The 21,223-nt window shown below is 39.8% G+C and overlaps 1 protein-coding gene across 1 annotated transcript in view; it reads left to right on the forward strand.

Annotated features, from left to right (window-relative positions):
• Positions 1-18,028, forward strand: part of lmntd1 (lamin tail domain containing 1) — a 186,500-nt gene extending 168,472 nt beyond the window's left edge. Inside the window, exons 8-12 of the mRNA XM_062981783.1 lie at positions 788-907; positions 2,656-2,852; positions 6,056-6,225; positions 12,106-12,173; positions 17,740-18,028. Coding sequence (XP_062837853.1) covers positions 788-907; positions 2,656-2,852; positions 6,056-6,225; positions 12,106-12,173; positions 17,740-17,763 — 579 coding nt within the window. The 3' untranslated portion in view covers positions 17,764-18,028. The remainder of the gene's footprint in view (positions 1-787; positions 908-2,655; positions 2,853-6,055; positions 6,226-12,105; positions 12,174-17,739) is intronic.
• The last annotated feature ends 3,195 nt before the right edge of the window (positions 18,029-21,223 follow it).

The following is a 21,223-nucleotide window of genomic DNA, read 5'->3' on the forward strand; positions in this document are numbered from 1 at the left end:
CTAGGTCAGCAACGAGCAGGGGCTATTTTTTATTTTTTAATTGACGGGTGCTCACCCCGCCACGGGCTGGCCTCGAACTCATGACCTCATGGTCAGAGTGATTTACTGCTCACCAGCCTGCGCCACAGCCTTTTCTCTCCTTTTGGCTTCTCCTTCCTCCCTTAGGCTGTACATTGTAATTTTTTATGATTTATAATAGTCTTTTAGAGTTTATTGAAAAACCTGCAAAACAGCAAATCTGCAGAAAGTGAACCACAAAGTAGTGAGGGAACACTGTATACGTATCGCATGTAATATGCCTCATAGAACATAGCCAGATAGAACTAAACACTAAACATTTCTTGAGGCTCCATGAGAAACTTTTGCTTCAAAAAGGACTCCTTGGCTGAAAAAGTTTGGGATTATACCCCCACCCTCCCAAAGTAACTTTTCCAAGATCTGCACAATATATAACAGTTCTTGTATATACCAGTTCTTGATAGCCTTTAATCTTCTTTTGATAAGGAAAAGTTACTTCTGGTAAAGGCGGTAGAAAATAGAAAAGCAAATGGAAGTTAAAACATCACCTTTGCTTTCTATTTCCCTATTCCATTGTAATCTCCTCATTGCCTTCCCAAATTTACCACGCTATGGGAGAAAACCCATAGGAAGGAGATTTGGATCTGGAAAACACAACCACTGTCCATCACTCCCCTCGAGGCAGAGACTCTACTTACTATATATTTATGTTGTGAAGAAATCTGAGGGATAACTTACGTTGCATTATTGTCTTATCCTGTTATGTCAGGTGTGGGCTACTTGTTCTAAAATGCCACATAAGCCTCCAACAGACTACCTCTGGAAGGATATGGAGAAATTTAAGCCAGGACCAGCATGCACCACAATCCTTTGCAATCCTACTGGGCAGGTAATTATTATTATTATGTCCACCTTCTATTTCTGATCTAAAAGATGAAGGTTTCCCCTGACGTTAAATCCAGTCGTGGCCGACTCTGGGGGTTGATGCTCATCTCCATTTCTAAGCTGAAGAGCCGGCATTGTCCATAGACACCTCCAAGGTCATGTGGCCAGCATGACTGCATGGAGCGCCACCTTCCCGCCAGAGCGGTACCTATTGATCTACTCACATTTGCATGTTTTCGAACTGCTAGATTGGCAGGAGCTGGGGCTAACAGCGGGCGCTCATTCCGCTCCCGGGATTTGAACCTGGGACCTTTTGGTCCGCATGTTCAGCAGCTCAGCGCTTTAACACACTGATCTAGCAGGCTATAAATCACCTTAGGTGATTTTCCCCAATTCCCAAATTGGTAGCATTACAGAGTGAGAGACAGCAAATCATTTCACCCTAGAATTCATTTTTGCTCTCTTTGCAGTCCCTTGGTGAATTTCGGTGTCCCTTTTCGTTGGATGCCCAAATTATGTTTCTAAATGCTCAAGTGAAATTTTGTATTGTTACATTGCTAGAAAGGAAGTTTCAGGGTGATATTGCAGAAATTCTCATTGGAGGGCCAACGTCCTAATTCCCGCTCCTTGCAATGCCTACACTTCTATAAGGATCATATTTTTCATTTTAAAGTTGTAGTGATTAAGGAAGCAGTTTCAGGTAAAGAAGTTGGGCAGGCTCAGTGAGCTGAGGTGAAAGCACTGAAGTGGACACATTGTAGTCCAATTGTAACACATCTTGTTTGAAAGATCAGATGGCAGATAATGGGAAATGCATTTTCAGAAACCCTGGATAGACACGGCCAAGTCAAGAGAAGGCCGTTCTAGGCTACATGGACAAATACTTTGACCTTATTGTAAACTCACTATTTTTCATAATGTTATATTACTGCAGGCCGTGCTTTCTTCTCTTAAAACATTCTGGGATGTTTTGCTTAGAAACCGTAGGAAATCCTTTCAGTCCTATCTTTACATATATTGGTGAATTTATTGAATTTATTGAGCAGCCTGAAGAACATTGAGACAAAATTTTCAGTCCCCTATTTACTCATTCTTAGTACTTGCTGTGCCGTACAGTGGACTTTTGGTATCATTTGGTTCCAGGATCCCATATAGGTACCATAATAATAATAATAATAATAATAATAATAATAATAATAATAATAATAACAACAACAACAACAACAACAACAACAACAACACACCAGACATCACAGTTGTGGAAAAGTAAAAGGGTTGGATCATTGATGTTGCCATCCCAGGTGACAATCGCATTGACGAAAAACAACAGGAAAAACTCAGCCGCTATCAGGACCTCAAGATTGAACTTCAAAGACTCTGGCAGAAACCAGTGCAGGTGGTCCCGGTGGTGATGGGCACATTGGATGCCATGCCAAAAGATCTCAGCCGGCATTTGGAAACAATAGACATTGACAAAATTACGATCTGCCAACTGCAAAAGGCCACCGTACTGGGATATGCACGCATCATCCGAAAATACATCACACAGTCCTAGACACTTGGAAAGTGTTCGACTTGTGATAGGATTGAGCTAAAAAGTCTAGACATGCTGAGGCTCAAAGATACATTAGAATACTCATAACATTGCCCTCCCAAAGTCCCTTAAACCAATTTGAGGGAAATATATTTAGAAGAGGGAGCCAACCATGTTATAGGGGTTTGCAAATTGGTAACATTTCTCTCTCTCTTCAGGCTGTCGCTTGGTACACTCCCATAAACTGGAACCAAAAGCAAACAAAGGAAGATGAAGAAAACGGTAAAATGAGTAACAACCTTAAAGAACCCATTAGCGGAGGACATCAGCAGCAAGAAACTAGGGCATTTGACTCATGGCGAGGAAGTGTCAGTCAAAGTAATACAAAGGAGAATGAACCAGAATTTATTTTAAGGTATATTTCTTGGATAAATTGACTTATTATGTAAGAGTGAATGGTAGATGCAAGCCTGTACTCCGCAGGGGTTCTCCAGAGGATGGTGTCGTCAAGAACAATCCAAGAGGAACGGAAGCAGAATACTGACACTGGATGTTTCTTACCCTTATTAGCTCTGTCAGAGTATCCGGTTAGAGAACATCTTAGAAAATCTTCATCCACTTGTCCCCTCATTAAGGATAAGACATCTACATCTTTTGGGAAAGTAGTCTTTAATTTGGGAATCCTGGATTTCCTTGATTCAAGTTTCAAACAAACAATATAATCAAAGAACATTGCTACCTCATCACACGCACTGCCGGAATTGCCACACATCACAGCGATCCCAGCAGCACTTACCCAAGGGAAATGGGGATATATTGCCCCATGCCTCGAATCATTCCAGCTCCCTCCCTCATCACATGGGAGGAAGTGTTTGCCAGCCAGCTTGCCCCATTGAAGGCAATGTCACATGGGGAGCCTCCCGTGTTGCCGTTGGTGGGGTTTTTTTTAGCAGCAACCCCAGTTGCTCCATAGTTTTGCCCCAGAGCCACTCCAGAAATACTTCTCCCACATGTAGTGGGAGCCAGTGGGCTCAGTGGTAAAGCTGCAGCACAACTGGAGTTGCTGCAAAAAAAAGCCACGTATTATGAGGTCATAAGAGGAGATATCAGAATTTGATCATTGTCTTTTGACACTAATAGATGAGGTACTAAAATAAGTTATTCTAATACAGGGGTCCCCAAACTAAACCCCATGAGCCAAATGCGCCCTCCCAAGGTCCTAATAATAATAATAATAATAATAATAATAATAATAATAATAATAATACGTTTATTTGTATCCCGCCACCATCTCCCCCGGAGGGGACTTGGGGAAGCTCACAGAAATATCAGATACAAAACAACAACAATGTACATGCACCAGTTATAATATTTAAACATTGACCAGAAAAATGAAACACACTTGCTAAAAACATAGAATTAAAAACAGCGAGGTTATAATGATAGATTAGCAAAGTGCACATTATAAGTTGCGAACTCAGAAACATAGATAAAGTGCCACAGATTCATTCAGGTCCTTCACCCAGCCCTCACCCTAAACTTTAGGCTTAGGGTCACTCTAAGTCTAAAACAACTTGAAATCACACAATTACAAAAATCCTAATTAATTTGACTATCTCATCAGCTAAAAGCAGGCCCATACTTTCCATTAAAATACATTTAAGCAACTAAGTTTATGTTGCTTAAAATTGTTCTTCGTTTTGAATATTGTATTGTTCTTTCATGTTTTTGGCATTGTACATAGAAAATTGTTCATTTTTTTCCAAACTATAGTCCAGCCCCCCCCAGCCCCCCCCCCAGGAGTCTGAGGGACCATAAACTGGCCCTCTGTTCAAAAAGTTTGAGGACCCCTGTTCTAATAGTTATTATTAAAATAGGCCTTCAAAAGGTTTTTAGAAGGAAAGTCTATTTCAACGTGGGGGTTCCAAATTTGACTATTATACACTTTAATTTTCACCACTCATTTATGTTTAAAAAAAGTCATGATGAAGAAAAAAAGAACTAGAGTTCACAACTGCTGGTGGCTAGGAGTAAGAACATGATTCTTTACTAGCCTTAATAAAATATAGACTTATCATAAATGCACGTTATATTATTCTTCTTTATCTATCTGTTAACCAAATGATAACATACTGCTTGGAAATCCTGACTATTATTATTATTATTATTATTATTATTATTATTATATTTTCCAACTGTTGTACTGGAACAACAATGATTGTTTAGTTTAACTTTAACAGTTTTTGTCAGTTCTTTGTTAGAACATTACCAATGTCAGCTGCTTCTAATCTAGCGATTCTGCTCAAAGTGTCTAATGCTTTTTTGCTTTTGCTTTTTGGTGTGTTTCTTTACCAAGTACTTTTGCATTTTTATATCGCCATTTGTTCAGATTTTTGTGTATGTATATGTATGTGTGTGTGTGTGTGTGTGTGTGTGTGTGTGTATATATATATATATACACACACACACACACACAGTAGAGTCTCACTTATCCAACATAAACGGGCCGGCAGAATGTTGTATAAGCAAATATGTTGGCTAATAAAGAGAGATTAAGAAAAAGCCTATTAAACATCAAAATAAGTTATGATTTTACAAATTGAGTACCAAAACATTATGTTATACAACAAATTTGAAAGAAAAAGTAGTACAATACGCAGTAATGCTATGTAGTAATTACTATATTTACAAATTTAGCACCAAAATATCACAATGTTTTGAAAACATTGGCTACAAAAATGTGTTGGATAATCCAGAACGTTGGGTAAGTGAGTGTTGGATAAGTGAGACTCTACTCTGTGTGTGTGTGTGTGTGTGTGTGTGTATGTGTATATATATATATATATATATAGAGAGAGAGAGAGAGAGAGAGAGAGACACTTTAGCTTTGCTTTTGGTTTTTGGTTTTTTTCTCTCTCCCTTTTTGATCCTTTTTTAATCTCAGTTTTCCTACTTTCTATACAATCAAATGTTCTCACTCTTTTGATGTTAATTTACTCTATCTTATAAGGTAAAACTTCAATCAAAATATATTTAAAAAAATAAAAAAATAAAAAATAGGCCTTCCATGAGGGCTTAAGAGTGGTATGAATTATGCACTCAGTGGACCTTCCAGCATTTTTGAGGTCCACACTATTTAGCTTCAGCAATGTTCCTGGACTTTTGACTGTAGTAGAATTAACACAGAGACAATCAAAGAGAGAATATACTGGTGCTCAAGAAAGGGAGAAATGGCCAGCCTCTATAATGAGTATTTAAGTTGTCTGTCCAAAGTGAACAGTTGCTAGTCCATTATCCGGATGGAGGCCAAAAGGGAGTGCTAGACAGAGAATGATAGTCCATTTTGGGGGGGGGGGGGGGGGAGGGGGTTATAAGGAGTTAAACTATTTCCCTGTTTTCCTGTTATTCCCCCTATCCATGTTGCCATCGTGGAACACCCCTCATTTATGAAATAGGGAGCGGAGAGAGGGAATAACAAGCAAAAACAGGGGAAATGGTTTTCCTCCTTTAACACCTCCCCACCCATAAAATGGACTATCCTTCTCTGTCTAGCCTCCACCCAGATAATGGAACAGTACTGATTTTCTGAATGAACACTTTTCTTTTTTATTTCTACAGAGAAGAAAAGATACTGCCCACCCTGTTCCCTGTTCATAATCCTTGGTGTCAAAGTCCCAACTCATCCACACATCCTTACTATGTTCAGGAAAGATATATAACCTTGGGCGACAAGAGCCACATGTACAGCCAAACCAGATCACAGCCAGTACGACCGGGTCCAGATCCTGGTGAGTTAAAGAGCTTTGATGGAGATATTTTTTCTTGTTTTTCTTTCCTTTTAAAAAACATATTGACAGTAGGTAGTATTAACCCTGGGTGATAGGAGTGAAAGTTTTCTATCAGAGCTTCCTCTTGCATCAGGCTTGTCAACACTTATTGGTAACACTTCTCTTGTGTTGGTACAAGATGTTTGCTGTTAGGAGCCTCTTCTAGAAAGTTAAAATGAAAAATGAGGTTTCATCAGGAGAGGCCCGTTCTGTCGACTGCTTTGTTAATGAAGCAAGTGTGAAGAAACTGCAAAGGGGCTGCAAACATCACAGGGAGATGCCAGCAAAAGGTTTTGGTGTCTGTGGAACTGCATTTCATCAGGAATGAGTAAAAAGAACAGAATGCATGTCACATCACTCTTTTAGGTTCCAATTGATGAGCAGACCAGAGAAGAAGAGATTGATTGCAACCCTGTCTGAAAACACTGCTCTGATGTATGTGTTAAACAGTGGGAGGAAGACAGAATGCTGATCCTTGCTCTATTTCCTGTATAATTTTTGCCTACCACAGGATATATCCACACTGCACTATTAAAGCAATTTGATACCACTTTACTTGACTCATTTGATCCTGTTGAATCATGGAACATAGTTGGATGAAATCTTTCAGTAGGTCCTTCAATTATAGCCCTAGAGTTTTCTGGCAGAGAATTCTTGCTACTTCTTAACATGCAAATCCCAGGATTTCATTAGATCTGTGGTTCCCCATTCTTTGGTCCACTAGTTGTTTTGGACTTCAATTCCCAGAAATCCCAGCCAACTTACCAGCTGTTAGGAATTGTGGGAGCTAAAGTCCAAAAGATCTCTAGGACCAAAGTTAGGAACCATTGAATTAGATGGAGCCATGGCAATTGAAGCGATAGCATGGATTCACCCTCTGTTTAGCCTGGACTCGGAAGTAAATACAATGGAGATAACAACAATCTGGGATAATAGGTTTTAAGGGAAAGCATCTAGAAAGGATCCATCTCTCCTCACCTAGTAATATTTAATTTAAATGCTGTACTCTTTACTGTGCTACCGTGTTTCCCCAAAAATAAGACAGTGTCTTATATTAATTTTTGATCCCAAAGATGCTCTAGGTCTTATTTTCAGGGGATGTCTTATTTTTCCATGAAGAAGAATTCACTTTTATTGTTGAACAAAAAAATGAACATTTATTATATACTTTACATCAGTTGTCATCATAAACCAGCATAACCAAACAAACTGTGAATCTTAAAAAGAATTTCTTGTTACTACCATTATTTCCATGTACAATACTCTATGGTACGTACATTTACTGATCCTGCATGCTCTGGTGTTCTGTTCGTTGGGCATGCTTCCAAACAAAAACTTTGCTAGGTCTTACTTTCGGGGGAGGCCTTATATTTAGCAATTCAGCAAAACCTTTACTAGGTCTTATTTTCTGGGGATGTCTTATTTTAGGGGAAACAGGGTATTAACATTTCAGCAAGGTAAACACATTTTAAGATACGCCTTTTGTTACTGCCACATCTAGTGCAATTTGAAAATACAGTAGGCTTTCGAATTTGTAGGTGTTGGAGGACAGGACACCCACAAAAGTGGACAGATCATGAATATTTAAAATACTTTTTTATACCTCAAAGAATACTTTTCTATGATTCTTTAGATTCTCCAAGGAACTCGGTCATCACCATTTGATGGAAACTGACCATACATCATCCTGGAGGACCTAGAGAAAATATATTAATTAAATCCACAACAGTCAAACACATATTGTGTTTGAAAATCCTAGATAGATCTCAAAATTTGCATATCAGATTCAATCTAAACTATTTAATTCTAAAGGTTGCTCTCCACTGAGGTATTTAGGAAAAAATGGAGTCACTGTTGTAAATTTAAATGACCAAGAGAAACAGAGTGGGATCACAAATAAATGGGGATCATAGTTCAGTTAAGATCTCACTAGAGACCTCGTCCCATGCAATCTGGGCTTCATTTCCATGTGCTTCAGAAACAGAGTCCCATGGGGGACATAACATGATGTGGGACTTCACTTCTGAAGCCCATGGAAATGGAGCCCAAACTACAACAAATAGGAAAAAAATGGAGTGAACAACATTGGATGTCTAGCCATCCCAGAAGACGGACCTTGACGGAATGAAGTAAGATGTTTCCCTCTGCTTTTCCCCACTTTCCCCCCAGTCATGAGACGAGGTGTTTCAGATTGTCCTCTTTTCCCATGGAGATAAATAATATTAGGTTTCCTACTTTATAAGATCTTTGGTCCACCAGATATTTTTGGATGAAACCTCCATCACCATGGTTAATGATAGAGGACTGTGGTAGTTGTAGTTTATAATACTTGGGCAAAAAAAATCCTCCCTATTGTTAGTTTTACTGAGCTAATGTATGTGAAATATTTTGATCAAACCAAAGTGCTCTGTTAAGCAACTGCTTCATGCTCTCTTATTAAAATCAAAGGGGTGACAAGTGCATTACATTATTCTGTTTTATTCACATTATGAGCTAATAAGTGTTATAAGATTACTATACAGTGTTCCCTCACGACTTTGTGGTTCACTTTTCGCGGATTCGCTGTTTTGCGGTTTCTCAATAAACTCTAAAAGACTATTATAAATAATAAAAAATTACAATTTACAGCCTAAGGAAGGGAGGAAGGAGAAGCCAAAGGGAGAGAAAAGGAGCCCAAGCGGCAACGGGAGGAGAAGGAGGCGATTTATCAACACACAATTGGTTGATAAAAACTTAAAAGAGTGTATAACTACTAAAATAATGTATAAATAGTAAAATAAATATAGCGTCCCTACTTCGGAGATTTTCACTTATTGCGGGTGGTCCTGGAACCTAACACCAGCGATAAGTGAGGGAACACTGTACATTTTTACTATACTTATTTGATAGAAAATTCAAGGTGGAGTTTCTAAAGAATTTTCAAAGAATCCCATGTATTGAACTCTTATTCATGTTTTATTGCAAAGAAAGGAATTCATTGTTTGAATTTCATTATTGCTACTAACATTTGCCTGGTGAAATGCTGATTTTTGAAAGCTGTGGCTATTAAGATATTGCATTTTCTTTGCATGTCTAATGTATTTACAAAACAGGTTTATAGCTACATGAAGTAATTGGAGTCCAAGAAAACAAAGATTAACAGTCCTTTAAAAGAGTGTTCACCTTAGATTGTTTATATGAGGGTTATCCAGAAAGTAGATTACGTTTTGGAATTAAAAATGAGCAAAGTATAGGAGAAAACATTTAGCATATGCAGTTGAAAGCCACGCCCAAATACCACTTCTCAACATAGTCGCCATTCAAATCTAAGCACTTATCATAGCGATGAATGAGCTTGGCAACTCCTCCCACACAAAACTCTGCCGCTTGCATCCTCAACCAGCCAGACACCCCTTCCTGCAGCTGTGTATCGTCGCCAAAATGCTGCGTTGAGGATGGGAAGTCGGGAAGTATACTATTCAGTTTATAGCACATCTGCATCAATGAACACTGTATAAAAAGTGGCAAGTGGAATTCACTGCCTCAGAGTGTGGTGGAAGCGCCTTCCTTGGAGGCTTTTAAACAGAGCCTGGATCACCATCTCTCGGGGTAGTTTGTGCTTTTTCAGCATGGCAGGGCATTGGACTGGATGTCCCATGTAGTCTCATCCAACTCTGTGATTCTTCTTTTATGCCTTTACTGAAATACGTATCTATTAGGATTGACCAGCAAGATGTAGTGGACTGAGCATGGAAACTCACTGGGTTCTTTGATTCGTGTTTGGGCGCTGTGTTTGGTGGTCCCTATGTAGACTTGTCCACAGCTGCATGGATATTCCACCACAGACATCAGAAGAGCTGCAAGGCCAAGAACAAGCCATGAGAGTCAAGACAAAGATCCACCCAGAGGAAAGGTGTTCTTACCATACATCAAGGGAAGCACTGACCGCATAGGCAAACTGATGAAGAAGCAGAACCTACGAACTATCTACAGACCCACGAAGAAAATCCAACAAATGCTACGGTCAGCAAAGGACAAGAGAGTCTACTGGATACCATGTAGCTGTGGACAAGTCTACATAGGGACCACCAAACGCAGTGCCCAAACAAGAGTCAAAGAACATGAAAGACACTGCAGACTAACTCAACCAGAGAAATTAGCCATAGCAGAGCACTTGATGAACCAACCTGGACACAGTATATTATTTGAGAACACAGAAATGCTTGACCACTCCAACAACTATCATGTCAGACTACACAGAGAAGCCATTGAAATCCACAAGCATGTGGACAACTTCAACTGAAAGGAGGAAATCATGAAAATGAACAAAATCTGGCTACCAGTATTAAAAAACTCAAAAATCAGAACAGTAGATAGGAAGCAACACTCTGAGGGCAGAGGAGCTCCAGGGATGACTAATGACTCTGAACATAGGATGCCCCAAAGGCAAGAGACAAACCTCTCCAATGCTAATTAGAGTGATTAACTGCAACATTCACGCAACATTCCAACTGACAAAGAACTCTTCTCACACCCTGGACTTCCCACAGATATATATTAACCTTCCTTGCCTAGTTTCTCCATGCCTCACAACCTCTGAGGATGCCTGCCATAGATGTGGGCAAAACGTCAGGAGAGATTACTTCTGGAACATGGCCATACGGCCCGGAATACATACAACAACCCACTACAATTCTCTGTCGGAAAATTCTGAATGCCCCTTTCTTAATGCAAATATCCCAAGATTCCACTGCAGGTTAAAATTGAATATTTCACTATAGTTGTATAATGTGAATAGACCCCTGATTAATTTCTCCCTGCCTGTTGCTGTAAAGAAAGACAGGGTTGAGTGTATGTGTGTGGCAAGCCCATTTCTTCAAGTGCCTTGATCCACTAAAGTTCATTAAAAATAAGGGTAGAGGCAAATATGAGTAATTTTATCCTTTAAGTGCTTAACAAACGTGTCATATGTGAAGTTATAGTCTCATAAAAGTCTCTCTCTCTCAGATAGGTTTAATAAAAGTCCAAAAAGATTTATGCCGTCTGCAGAAAATTGAAACATAATTTTATCTGGCTTAAAAGATCAAGAAACATACTTGCAAAATGTTTGAAAAGTGAGTGCGCTAGCAACTAAAATATTAAATCCCAAGCAGCTCTGGGTTTTTTAAAAGATTAAATTATGTTCTGCTTTAAATTTTGATATAACATTTGTCAAAAAGGAGTTTTCCACCTACACCACCCTGCACATGTAGAATAATTGAGTTGAACTACAAGGGATGCTAGCAATCGTCTAGTCTAGCCCCCTACCAGTTTAAAAATGCACAGCTACAACATCCTTGAGAGATGGTCATCCAAATTCTGTTTAAAAACCACCTGAGAACGAAAGCCCAGCACCTTCCAAGGCGAAATGTTCTGCAGTTGAACATCTCTGGTCATCAGTGTTCCAAATGTTTATTTAGAAACTCATTTACTGCAATTTAAACCATTGATTCAACTGGAGCTGCTGAAAACAAAATCATCCCATCCTTCATACGACAGTCCTCACAACCTCTGAGGTTGCCTGCCATAGATGTGGGCGAAACATCAGGAGAGAATACTTCTTGAACATGGCCATACAGCCCGGAAAACATACAACAACCCTGTGATTCCGGCCATGAAAGCCTTCGACAACACATAGTCCTTTAGATATTTGAAGATATCTATCATATCACTTCTTTCCCTGTTCTCCAGATAAAACATACACAACCCACTCAACTGTTCCTCACAGAGCTTAGTTTCCACATTAGTGGTCCTCCTTTGTTCTATATGTCCTATTTTTTCATTCAGTGTGTATAGAAATTTACTTTCATTTTTCCTCCACAGACATTCTCTACACTACAAAAGACAGCAGTAGGAGCACAAGTGCAACAAGACCAACTCGATCCATAGGGGTGAGTATGAAAACAACTGTTTCAAATATTATTGAGGAAACTGGTACTTTTCGTAATAGCATAAGCAGAGTAATAGATCTTTGATCTTAAGAGCTTATTGTAAGCACCAAGTGTCCATTTCCAGCAGTATTTTGAACTTTGGATTAGAAGAGGCTACCTACACTTCTAAATGTTAGGCTGTGAACAGATGATTAGTAGATAAAGAAAGAAACAGAAAAAGTAACAAAGGTACTGTTTCATTATTTGGGTGGAGGCCATCGCTATGATAATTCACCTTGTTGATGGGAAGCTTCCCACCAGAGTGGAAATCATCTATCAGACAGATGGCAAGCTTTTTAATCTCAGCAGACTGAAAGCCAAAACAAAGGTCACCACAACATCTATTATAGAACTCCAATATGCCGATGACAATGTAGTCTGTGCGCATTCAGAAGAAGACCTACAAGCCACTCTAAACACCTTCGCAGAAGCATACGAGAAGCTCGGCCTCTCATTGAACATCGAGAAAACCAAAGTGCTCTTCCAACAGGCACCAGGTAATCCCTCTGCAATGCTAGGAATACAGCTTAATGGTGTAACATTAGAAAATGTTGACCATTTCCGCTACCTTGGCAGCCACCTCTCCACAAAAGTCAACATTGACACTGAAATATAACACCGCCTGAGCTCTGTGAGTGCAGCATTTTTCAGAATGAAGCAGAGAGTGTTTGATGATCGGGACATCTGTAGAAATACCAAGGTGCTCGTTTATAAAGCCATTGTCCTCCCAACCCTGCTCTATGCCTGCGAAATGTGGACAGTCTACACACTCAACTCCTAGAGCATTTCCATCAGTGTTGCCTCAGAAAAATCTTGCTAATCTCTTGGGAAGACAGGCGGACAAATGTCAGCATGCTTGAGGAAGCAAAGACCACCAGCATTGAAGCGATATTCCTACACCATCAACTCAGCTGGACTGGCCACGTTGTCCGAATGCCCGATCACCGTCTCCCAAAGCAGTTACTCTACTCTGAACTCAAGAACGGGAAACGTAATGTTGGTGGGAAGGAAAAGAGATTTAAAGATGGTCTTAAAGCCAACCTTAAAAACTGTGGCATAGACACTGAACTGGGAAGCCCTGGCCCTTGAGCGCTGTAATTGAAGGTCAGCTGTGACCAGCAGTGCTACGGAGTTCGAAGAGGCACAAATTGAGGGCTTAAGGGAGAAACGTGCCAAGAGGAAGGCCCGTCAAGCCAACCCTGACCGGGACCACCTTCCACCTGGAAACCGATGTCCTCACTGCGGGAGAACATGCAGATCAAGAATAGGTCTCTTCAGCCACCTAAGAACCCACCCTCAAGACCCCACAACTGGAAGACCATCATCCTCGAACTACGAGGGATTGCCTAAGTAAAAAGGACTAAGGGGTGCTAGAGAGAGAGAAAAAGTCAATGGGGGGGGGGGGAGAAAAGCATTTCCCTTGTTTTCACTGGTTATTCCCTCTCCCCACTTCTCATGTCATAAACAAGGGATGTTTCCACAATGGGGACATGGTTGGAGGGAATAACAAGAAAACAGGGGAAATGCTTTAACTCCTTCAACCCACCCTCCACCCCTGTAAAATGGACTATCCTTCTTTCTCTAGCACCCCCCCCCCTTTAGTGGCCTCCACCCAGATAATGGAACAGTACCATAACAAATCACTGGGGAAAAGGGAGGAATGAACTAAAAGGGCAATCCAAATAGGAAAAGTGAAAATTGACTTTCTAAATAGGAGAACAACCCCTAAGTATGGAGACTCCACCCAACGAGGAAGGTTGATTGTCCAGCATTCCTAAAGGCATGGGAATTTTTAGTGCATAAAGGAGGCTCTCCTCTTCAGAATATTGGTCTCCACGTGATAAGAATGATTAAGAACTTGGGGGCAAAACTAGTGTACAATAATTCTGCTCCTCCTGTGTTTGCTTATTCTGAATAAAACTATCATGATTGTCCAAGATAGACTTGGTAGCTGAGCAAGGATTTCAACCCACTTGCCCTTTGTACAAGCTACATTACACTTGCTTTTTACAGAACAGTCCTCAATCTTACAGTGTTATTTCTAGATCAAGCCAAGAATGCTTTGATTGTGGGAAAACAACTTTTCTCACAAAGGAAATGCAATTATTTTTGTTCCTTAAGAAAGATGCAACCTCCCTCCTTCCCCAACGCCAGTCTATCTGGTCATCTTGAACTGAAATGGCAAATAAAGTAAAGCTTTTCTATAATCTGATTTCTTTGCTGCTGATGAAAACATTTATCTTCATTGGTTATGGTAGAATTGAGTTGATAACAATTTATTAGCTTTGATATACTGTATAATAGCAACATGTGTGTCTATTACCTAGATTGTATACAGATTGTCATATCTCATCTTAACTCAGAATATGAATGAGCCAAATGTTGTTTTTTTCACTTTCCTTTTTGATATTAGTTCAGATAGTCAATTACAGTTTCCTGTTTTGACATAATCGGGACAAGCCAATCTTTTTTACTATGATTTTGGGAGAGAATTGATGATTTTTGGTTTATCATAGTTCACAAGAAGATGTGGAAAGGGCAGTACAACCTTGGAGAACTCAGACCAAAAGCTTACCAGTTTATGCAGAGATCTGATACCATGGACTGAGGCATATTGTACATTTTTGTGTTTCAGTCTCTGACTATATCTGAAGGATCTGCTATGGGGATCAGAAAGTTAGAAGCCAACTGTGACCTAATTGAGTTCATTAACTGGCAGAACTGTAAGGCAAAGATGAAACAATTGGCCTTGCTTGTTGAACATCTGGCCAGCATGACTGCTGCAGATCATATGGCTAGCCTACAATTAATTGACTGTTTCTAGGGGAAAATATTGTTTCAGATCTTCTAAAGTGACTAGCTATAGAAGTGAAGCAAGAATTGGTGATAGCAAAAGAAGAACCAGCAGGAATAGGCCGTTCCCAAGGACTGGGTGGAGGAGGCTATTCAGTGAGAAATGATCTGCTATTTGAGTTCATTTCTGTATTAGTAGAATTTATATATTTTTTGTTGGCAATGCTGTTTAGTTTTAGAACACAGGCAGTGCATCTACACTGTAGAGTTAATGCAGTTTGACCCCCACTTTAATAGCAATCACTTAATGTTACGGATCACAAGGTTTGTAGTTTGGTAAGGCACTAGCACTATTTGGCAGGGAAAGCTAAAAACCTTGTAAAACTTCAGCTCCAAAGATTCCATAACATTGAGCCATGGCAGTTAAAGTGTGGTCAAACTGCATTAATTTTACAGTGCAAATGCACTGTAATGACTTCATCACATGCAGTCTAGGCTCCATTTTGGATATGGAGTCCCACAGAGGCTATCACATGACATATTCTATTCCTTCTTCCACTTCCTCCTATTCATCATATGCTGAATTTTGGAATATGAGACCCTAGGACAGGGACTTGTGCTATTCTACTCTGTATAGCTTCATGCATGCTGACAACACTACATAAAGTACATATATGCCATATGTGTTATAATGATAATAAAATAAATAATTTCTGTTGTTGTCATTGCTAAAAATGATAAGGGTCCCATCCAGACAGGCCCAAAAACTGGGATCTGTCTCTGTTTTTACCGGAGACATCCAAACAATGCTTCTGGTGAAAACGAATTAATTCGGAATAAACCAAGATTCCCCTGGTTTGTTCCGAATTAATTAGATATTCCATTAGATCCAGGCCTTCGTGAAAGACCCAGGTCTAATGGGGTATTGGGCCTGTGGAGACTCACTTCCAGGTAGTCTCAGGACTACCTCGGGGTGTATCTCCATTGCCATCTTACACCTTTTGGGCTCCTTTTGGGCCCCTCTCCCCAAGCCCCAATTTCCCCCTAAAAGTTAAAGAAAAGACACCTAGCTGCCATAACTTTCCTCCTTGCATCCTCTTGATGTGAGGAAATGATAGGCAAAGATATAGGGAGAGGGATTTTCCTTATTGTCCCTTCCATTTCCTCAGGTGTGATTTCCCTGCACCAGGAGGATGCAAGGAGAAAGGTTATGGAAGCCAGATACCTTTTCTTTAACTTTTAGGGGGAAATTGGGGAGCTTCGGGGGGCTTTATGCCATCCCGATTTTAATTGACATGTGGGCAATAGATCAGTTTCTAGTAGAGACACTGGAGTTTTGGGGGCCGGGGGGATGGCGACAGAAATCTGTGCCAAAGTGGGTTACATAAACCTGCTTTGGAGAAGATTTTGGTGCTGTGTGGAAGCGCCCAAGGAAAACATGCTGATTCTCATCTATACCAAATGGATGATGGAAAAATGATATGACACCCTAAATACTTTTTTCTTAACAAAACTGCATTCTATCAGCCAAAGGTGCCCCTCAATACCTCCTCAAGAAATTGACCAACCAAGAATGAATGAGAAGGTTTGTGAACAGCTAAACCAACATCTCATTAAATTAAGGTTAAGGCACATTGTATACTATTTTAAATATTAGACTATAGCTCCCAGATCCTGAGAGGTATAGTTCAAGAATTTTTTTTCCAGGAAATAAGCTAGTCATCCAACATGAATACTGTTAAGCTGCCTTGATGCCACTAGTAGCATCACAGTGTCAAATTGGAAAAGACATTAGAGATTACGTATTTTCTAGTAAAGATATTAGGGACAATGTCTGCACTGGTACAACTTTGTCACCAGTACAGTGTTACCTAGTTGAGAAATCCATTTTGAAGAGGTGAATAGAATTTACAGATATTAGCAGAACAGCACCAGGATGAAATTACTTGCACTACTCTAAGTAACATGTAATAAAGCTCCAACTTGAAAGTCCCAACTTGAATAAATAAATTATTATTATTATTATTATTATTATTATTATTATTATTATTATTATTATTATTGTTATTATTATCCGCCTCTCCTCATGGCTCAAAGCAGGTCACAGCATAGTCAAAACACACAAACATTGCAAAAATTCTATAAAAACACATATTAAAATGTAGTTCTATAAAAGATACATATCCAAATGTAGTTCTTATAAAACAACTAGCTGTGCCCGGCCACACGTTGCTGTGGTGTAGTCTGGTGGTTAGGATCCCTCTGGTTAGGAAGCAGTCTGGCTTTGAAGCTGTAAGGCTATTCAGTGGTATTCAAGGTGGCCAACCGAGGATTCCCTGGTTAGGAGGCAGCCTGGCTTTGAAGCTGCAAGGCTGTTCCACCATGGCAACATATTTTAAAAGTGGCGTTAGGCTCTGCGCACACCTACAAGGTCCTCTGGGTAATGCAGTTGTTTCAGTTCTCAGGGGTCCTCTGGGCATGCATGGCATACAATTGGGTTTTTTTTATTTGGACTTTATTTTTCTAGGCTTTTTTGTTTGAAAGACATAGATTGGATGACTATGTCTTTTGTGGCCAAATTTGGTGTAATTTGGTTCAGTGGTTTTGTTGTTTACTCCATAGGAAAAAATGCACATTACATTTATATATATATAGATGCTATCACAAAGAAGCAATTTCTGCCTTGCTCTCAATGAGCTACTTACCTTTGTGTTGTACTTTTACTTTCCTTTAGGTGGAGAAAAGACTAATCTTATGACCAGTGAGAGGCCAAAAGTTGAGACACCAGTCTTCTGCTCTTAGAATATGTAAAAACAATCTTGTAAGGCAACCTAGTAGTGTAAGCTATAAAGACATTTTAAAGAGAGTTGAGTTCATTACACTGACATGGTTAAACATGATACCGCTCTAAGTTAGTTGTTTATAGCTGAACAAGTAGAGTCAATGATATGTACAGACTGCATACTCATGGTTGTGCTTCTCACCTAATGAAAATATAAACACGTCTTTGCATTTTAACCTTGTTTGCTGATGGTTTTTCATCCACTTCAGCTGTTTAGAAGAACTACATGATAGGAATTCTATTGTCCTTTTTACTGTACGGGAAATGTATTTGGGTTTTGTGGGGACAAAATGACATGTGGACAATAGATCAATTTCTAGTAGGGACACAGCTCTTTTTCATCAAGATGTGATGGCTGAAAGACTGCCATGTGAAATATGAAACAAAGTTGTTTCATATTCCAACTCTATGATTTAATTTATGGCCATCACAAATCTATCACTGTTTTAGTGCCTTTATTGCAAAGAAATGGGTTATTGTGACTGACCTTAACCAAGATGTTGGCTACAATTTTGACTGAAATATTCTTTTGCAGCTTCTTGGGGTAACTAAAGGAGTTTTTATCTTTTATGGCTAGCAACAGTTATCCAACTTTCCAAAAATGGGTCTTTCCCATTCTTAGCATTGCAAGTTTATTTCGGATCCTTTCATGCACTGTAGCAATTATTTAAATCCATCCGTATTTGAGAAAGGAATCAGGTTATGTTGCTTTAGCACACAAAAATTCACATAGACCTATAGATGAAGCATGATTGTACAGATCATGTATCTGGGGAGGGGAGGGGGTAAATCCGTGATAGGTTCACCTTATAGTCACCATAGATCAGAAATGACTTGAAGGCAGACAATAAAAGAGAAGAGATTGCTAAGAATGTCATCCCACTTCTTGAAGAGATTAAGACAGATGGAGAAGACACATGATCACTGAAACACTATTGAGTCCTGCCACTAGTGATTTCTCTCAGATACATTTAACTCTTTTAATTCTAAACATCGTTGCATTTCCAATAAAAATTCCCTTTTGGGCAAAATTTGGTAAATGTGTACCTTTTCATTTATCCAAAGATATAGAATAGGTGGATTAAGACTTTAATTATTGCTGCCCTTGATTGCAATCAAGTTCTTCCCCACTGACAACATTATGGATTAGGGACCTCATCACACTAGAGTTTGCATCTACTTTAAATCCACTTTAGGGAGGAACCTTTAAACAGCTCAGCCAGACCCGTCCTGGGCCTCACCCAATTACATACCAAAGAATTCTGCAGGACACAGAAACTGGATTTAAAGTGGATCCATGCTCTGGTGTGATGAGGCAGTAGGTTGATAGGGGTTAAAAGTGCTGCCCCCCCCCCCCACACACACACACACACACGTATGTACGTACCCACCTTTTGGGTGATGATTCACTAGGTGGAAACTATACTTTAAAATTGATAAAGTGTCCATAATTAACAGCTATCAATACTATTTGAAATATGTGCATTACAACCTCATCACATGGGGTACTTTTCGGTGGCATGTGCCTGTTATCTATACTTTTGCGATGAAACGCATCGTCTCCCATTCCACAACATAGAGCAACTTCTGGCAAGGCTCCATCGCAAAGGTATAGATGAACTGGTCATGCTGCCACGGAGGCTTCCCATGTTGTATTGGATTAACAGAGAGAAGCCAGGCGGCCGATGCTTCCCCCTGTGAGATGGGGCAATGGGTAAGTCAGGCAATGCAGGATGTGGGGCAACAGGTTCCCCATACACCCCGATATGCACCAATGGAATCGCTACGATGCGTGACAATTCCAGCAGCCCATCTTATGAGGTTGTTAGTTTTGTCCAGGGGTCCTCAAACTTTTAAAGCCAAGGGCTTTAAATCCTTCAGACTATTGAGGGGCCGGATTATCATTGGAAAAAAATACAAACAAATTCCGATGCACACTGCATATGTCTTATTTGTAGTGCAAAAACAACAACAACAACAACAACGAAAGAACAATACAATATTTAAAAATAAAAACAATTTTAACCAACATACATTTATCAGGATTTCAGTGGGAAGTGTGGTCCTGCTTCTGGCCAATGAGATAGTCAAGTTAATTAGGATTGTTGTTGTTGTTGTTGTTGTTGTTGTTGTTGTTGTGTGCCTTCAAGTCATTTCAGACTTTGGTTTTGTCTATATTCAGGACCAAAGCTTTAACAAGTTAATTTTTGGAGTACAGCATCTAGGATGTCCTGGCAACTACTGCAGGTTAAAAGTAACTTTTCTAAGCTCTGGTGTGAGCCATTTGGAAGTGAACAAAACAGCCTTCCTTGCATCTAATAGCAACTTTTCAGCATGCATTAGCCTATAGATCAATTATGGGCGCCCAATATATATTGATGAAAGATAAATTTGTTGTTGAAGGCTTTCATGGCCGGGATCACAGGGTTGTGGTAGTCTGACATGATAGTTGTTGGAGTGGTCGAGCATTTCTGTGTTCTCAAATAATATACTGTGTCCAGGTTGGTTCATCAAGTGCTCTGCGATGGCTGATTTCTCTGGCTGAGTTAGTCTGCAGTGCCTTTCATGTTCGTTGACTCGTGTTTGGGCAATGCTGCGTTTGGTGGTCCCTATGTAGACTTGTCCACAGCTGCATGGTATCCGGTAGACTCCTGCAGAGGAGAGAGGATCCCTCTTGTCCAACAACTATCATGTCAGACTACACAGAGAAGCCATTGAAATCCACAAGCATGTGGACAACTTCAACAGAAAGGAGGAAACAATGAAAATGAACAAAATCTGGCTACCAGTATTAAAAAACTCAAAAATCAGAACAGTAGATGGGAAGCAACACTCTGAGGGCAGAGGAGCTTCAGGGACGGCTAATGACTCTAAACAAAGGATGCCCTCCAGACAAGAGACAAACCTTTCCAATGCTAATTAAGGTGATTAACTGCAACATTCACGCTGACTTCCAACTGACAAAGAACTCTTCTCACACCCTGGACTCTCCCCAGATATATATTAACCTTCCTTGCCTAGTTTCTCCATGCCTCACAACCTCTGAGGATGCCTGCCATAGATGTGGGCGAAACATCAGGAAGAATACTTCTAGAACATAGCCATACAAAATACATACAAAAACCCCAAAGATAAATTTGATTTTATGATATTTTTTAAAGGATGTCCTGTTTTCTCAACATACCTTGGAGACCTGGAAAACCTTTGTCTATTGAGGTATATAGACCACATATTTAAACAAATCAGGAAAAATAATTTCAGTAGCCTTAGGCTGGATCTACACTGCCCTATAACCCAGGATCTGATCCCAAATTCTATTTTTATCCCAGATTATCTGGCAAATAATCTGAGCTCAGATCCTGGAATATAGATCCAG

Source organism: Anolis carolinensis, chromosome 5, assembly GCF_035594765.1.
Source record: "Anolis carolinensis isolate JA03-04 chromosome 5, rAnoCar3.1.pri, whole genome shotgun sequence".
Taxonomy (NCBI): domain Eukaryota; kingdom Metazoa; phylum Chordata; class Lepidosauria; order Squamata; family Dactyloidae; genus Anolis; species Anolis carolinensis.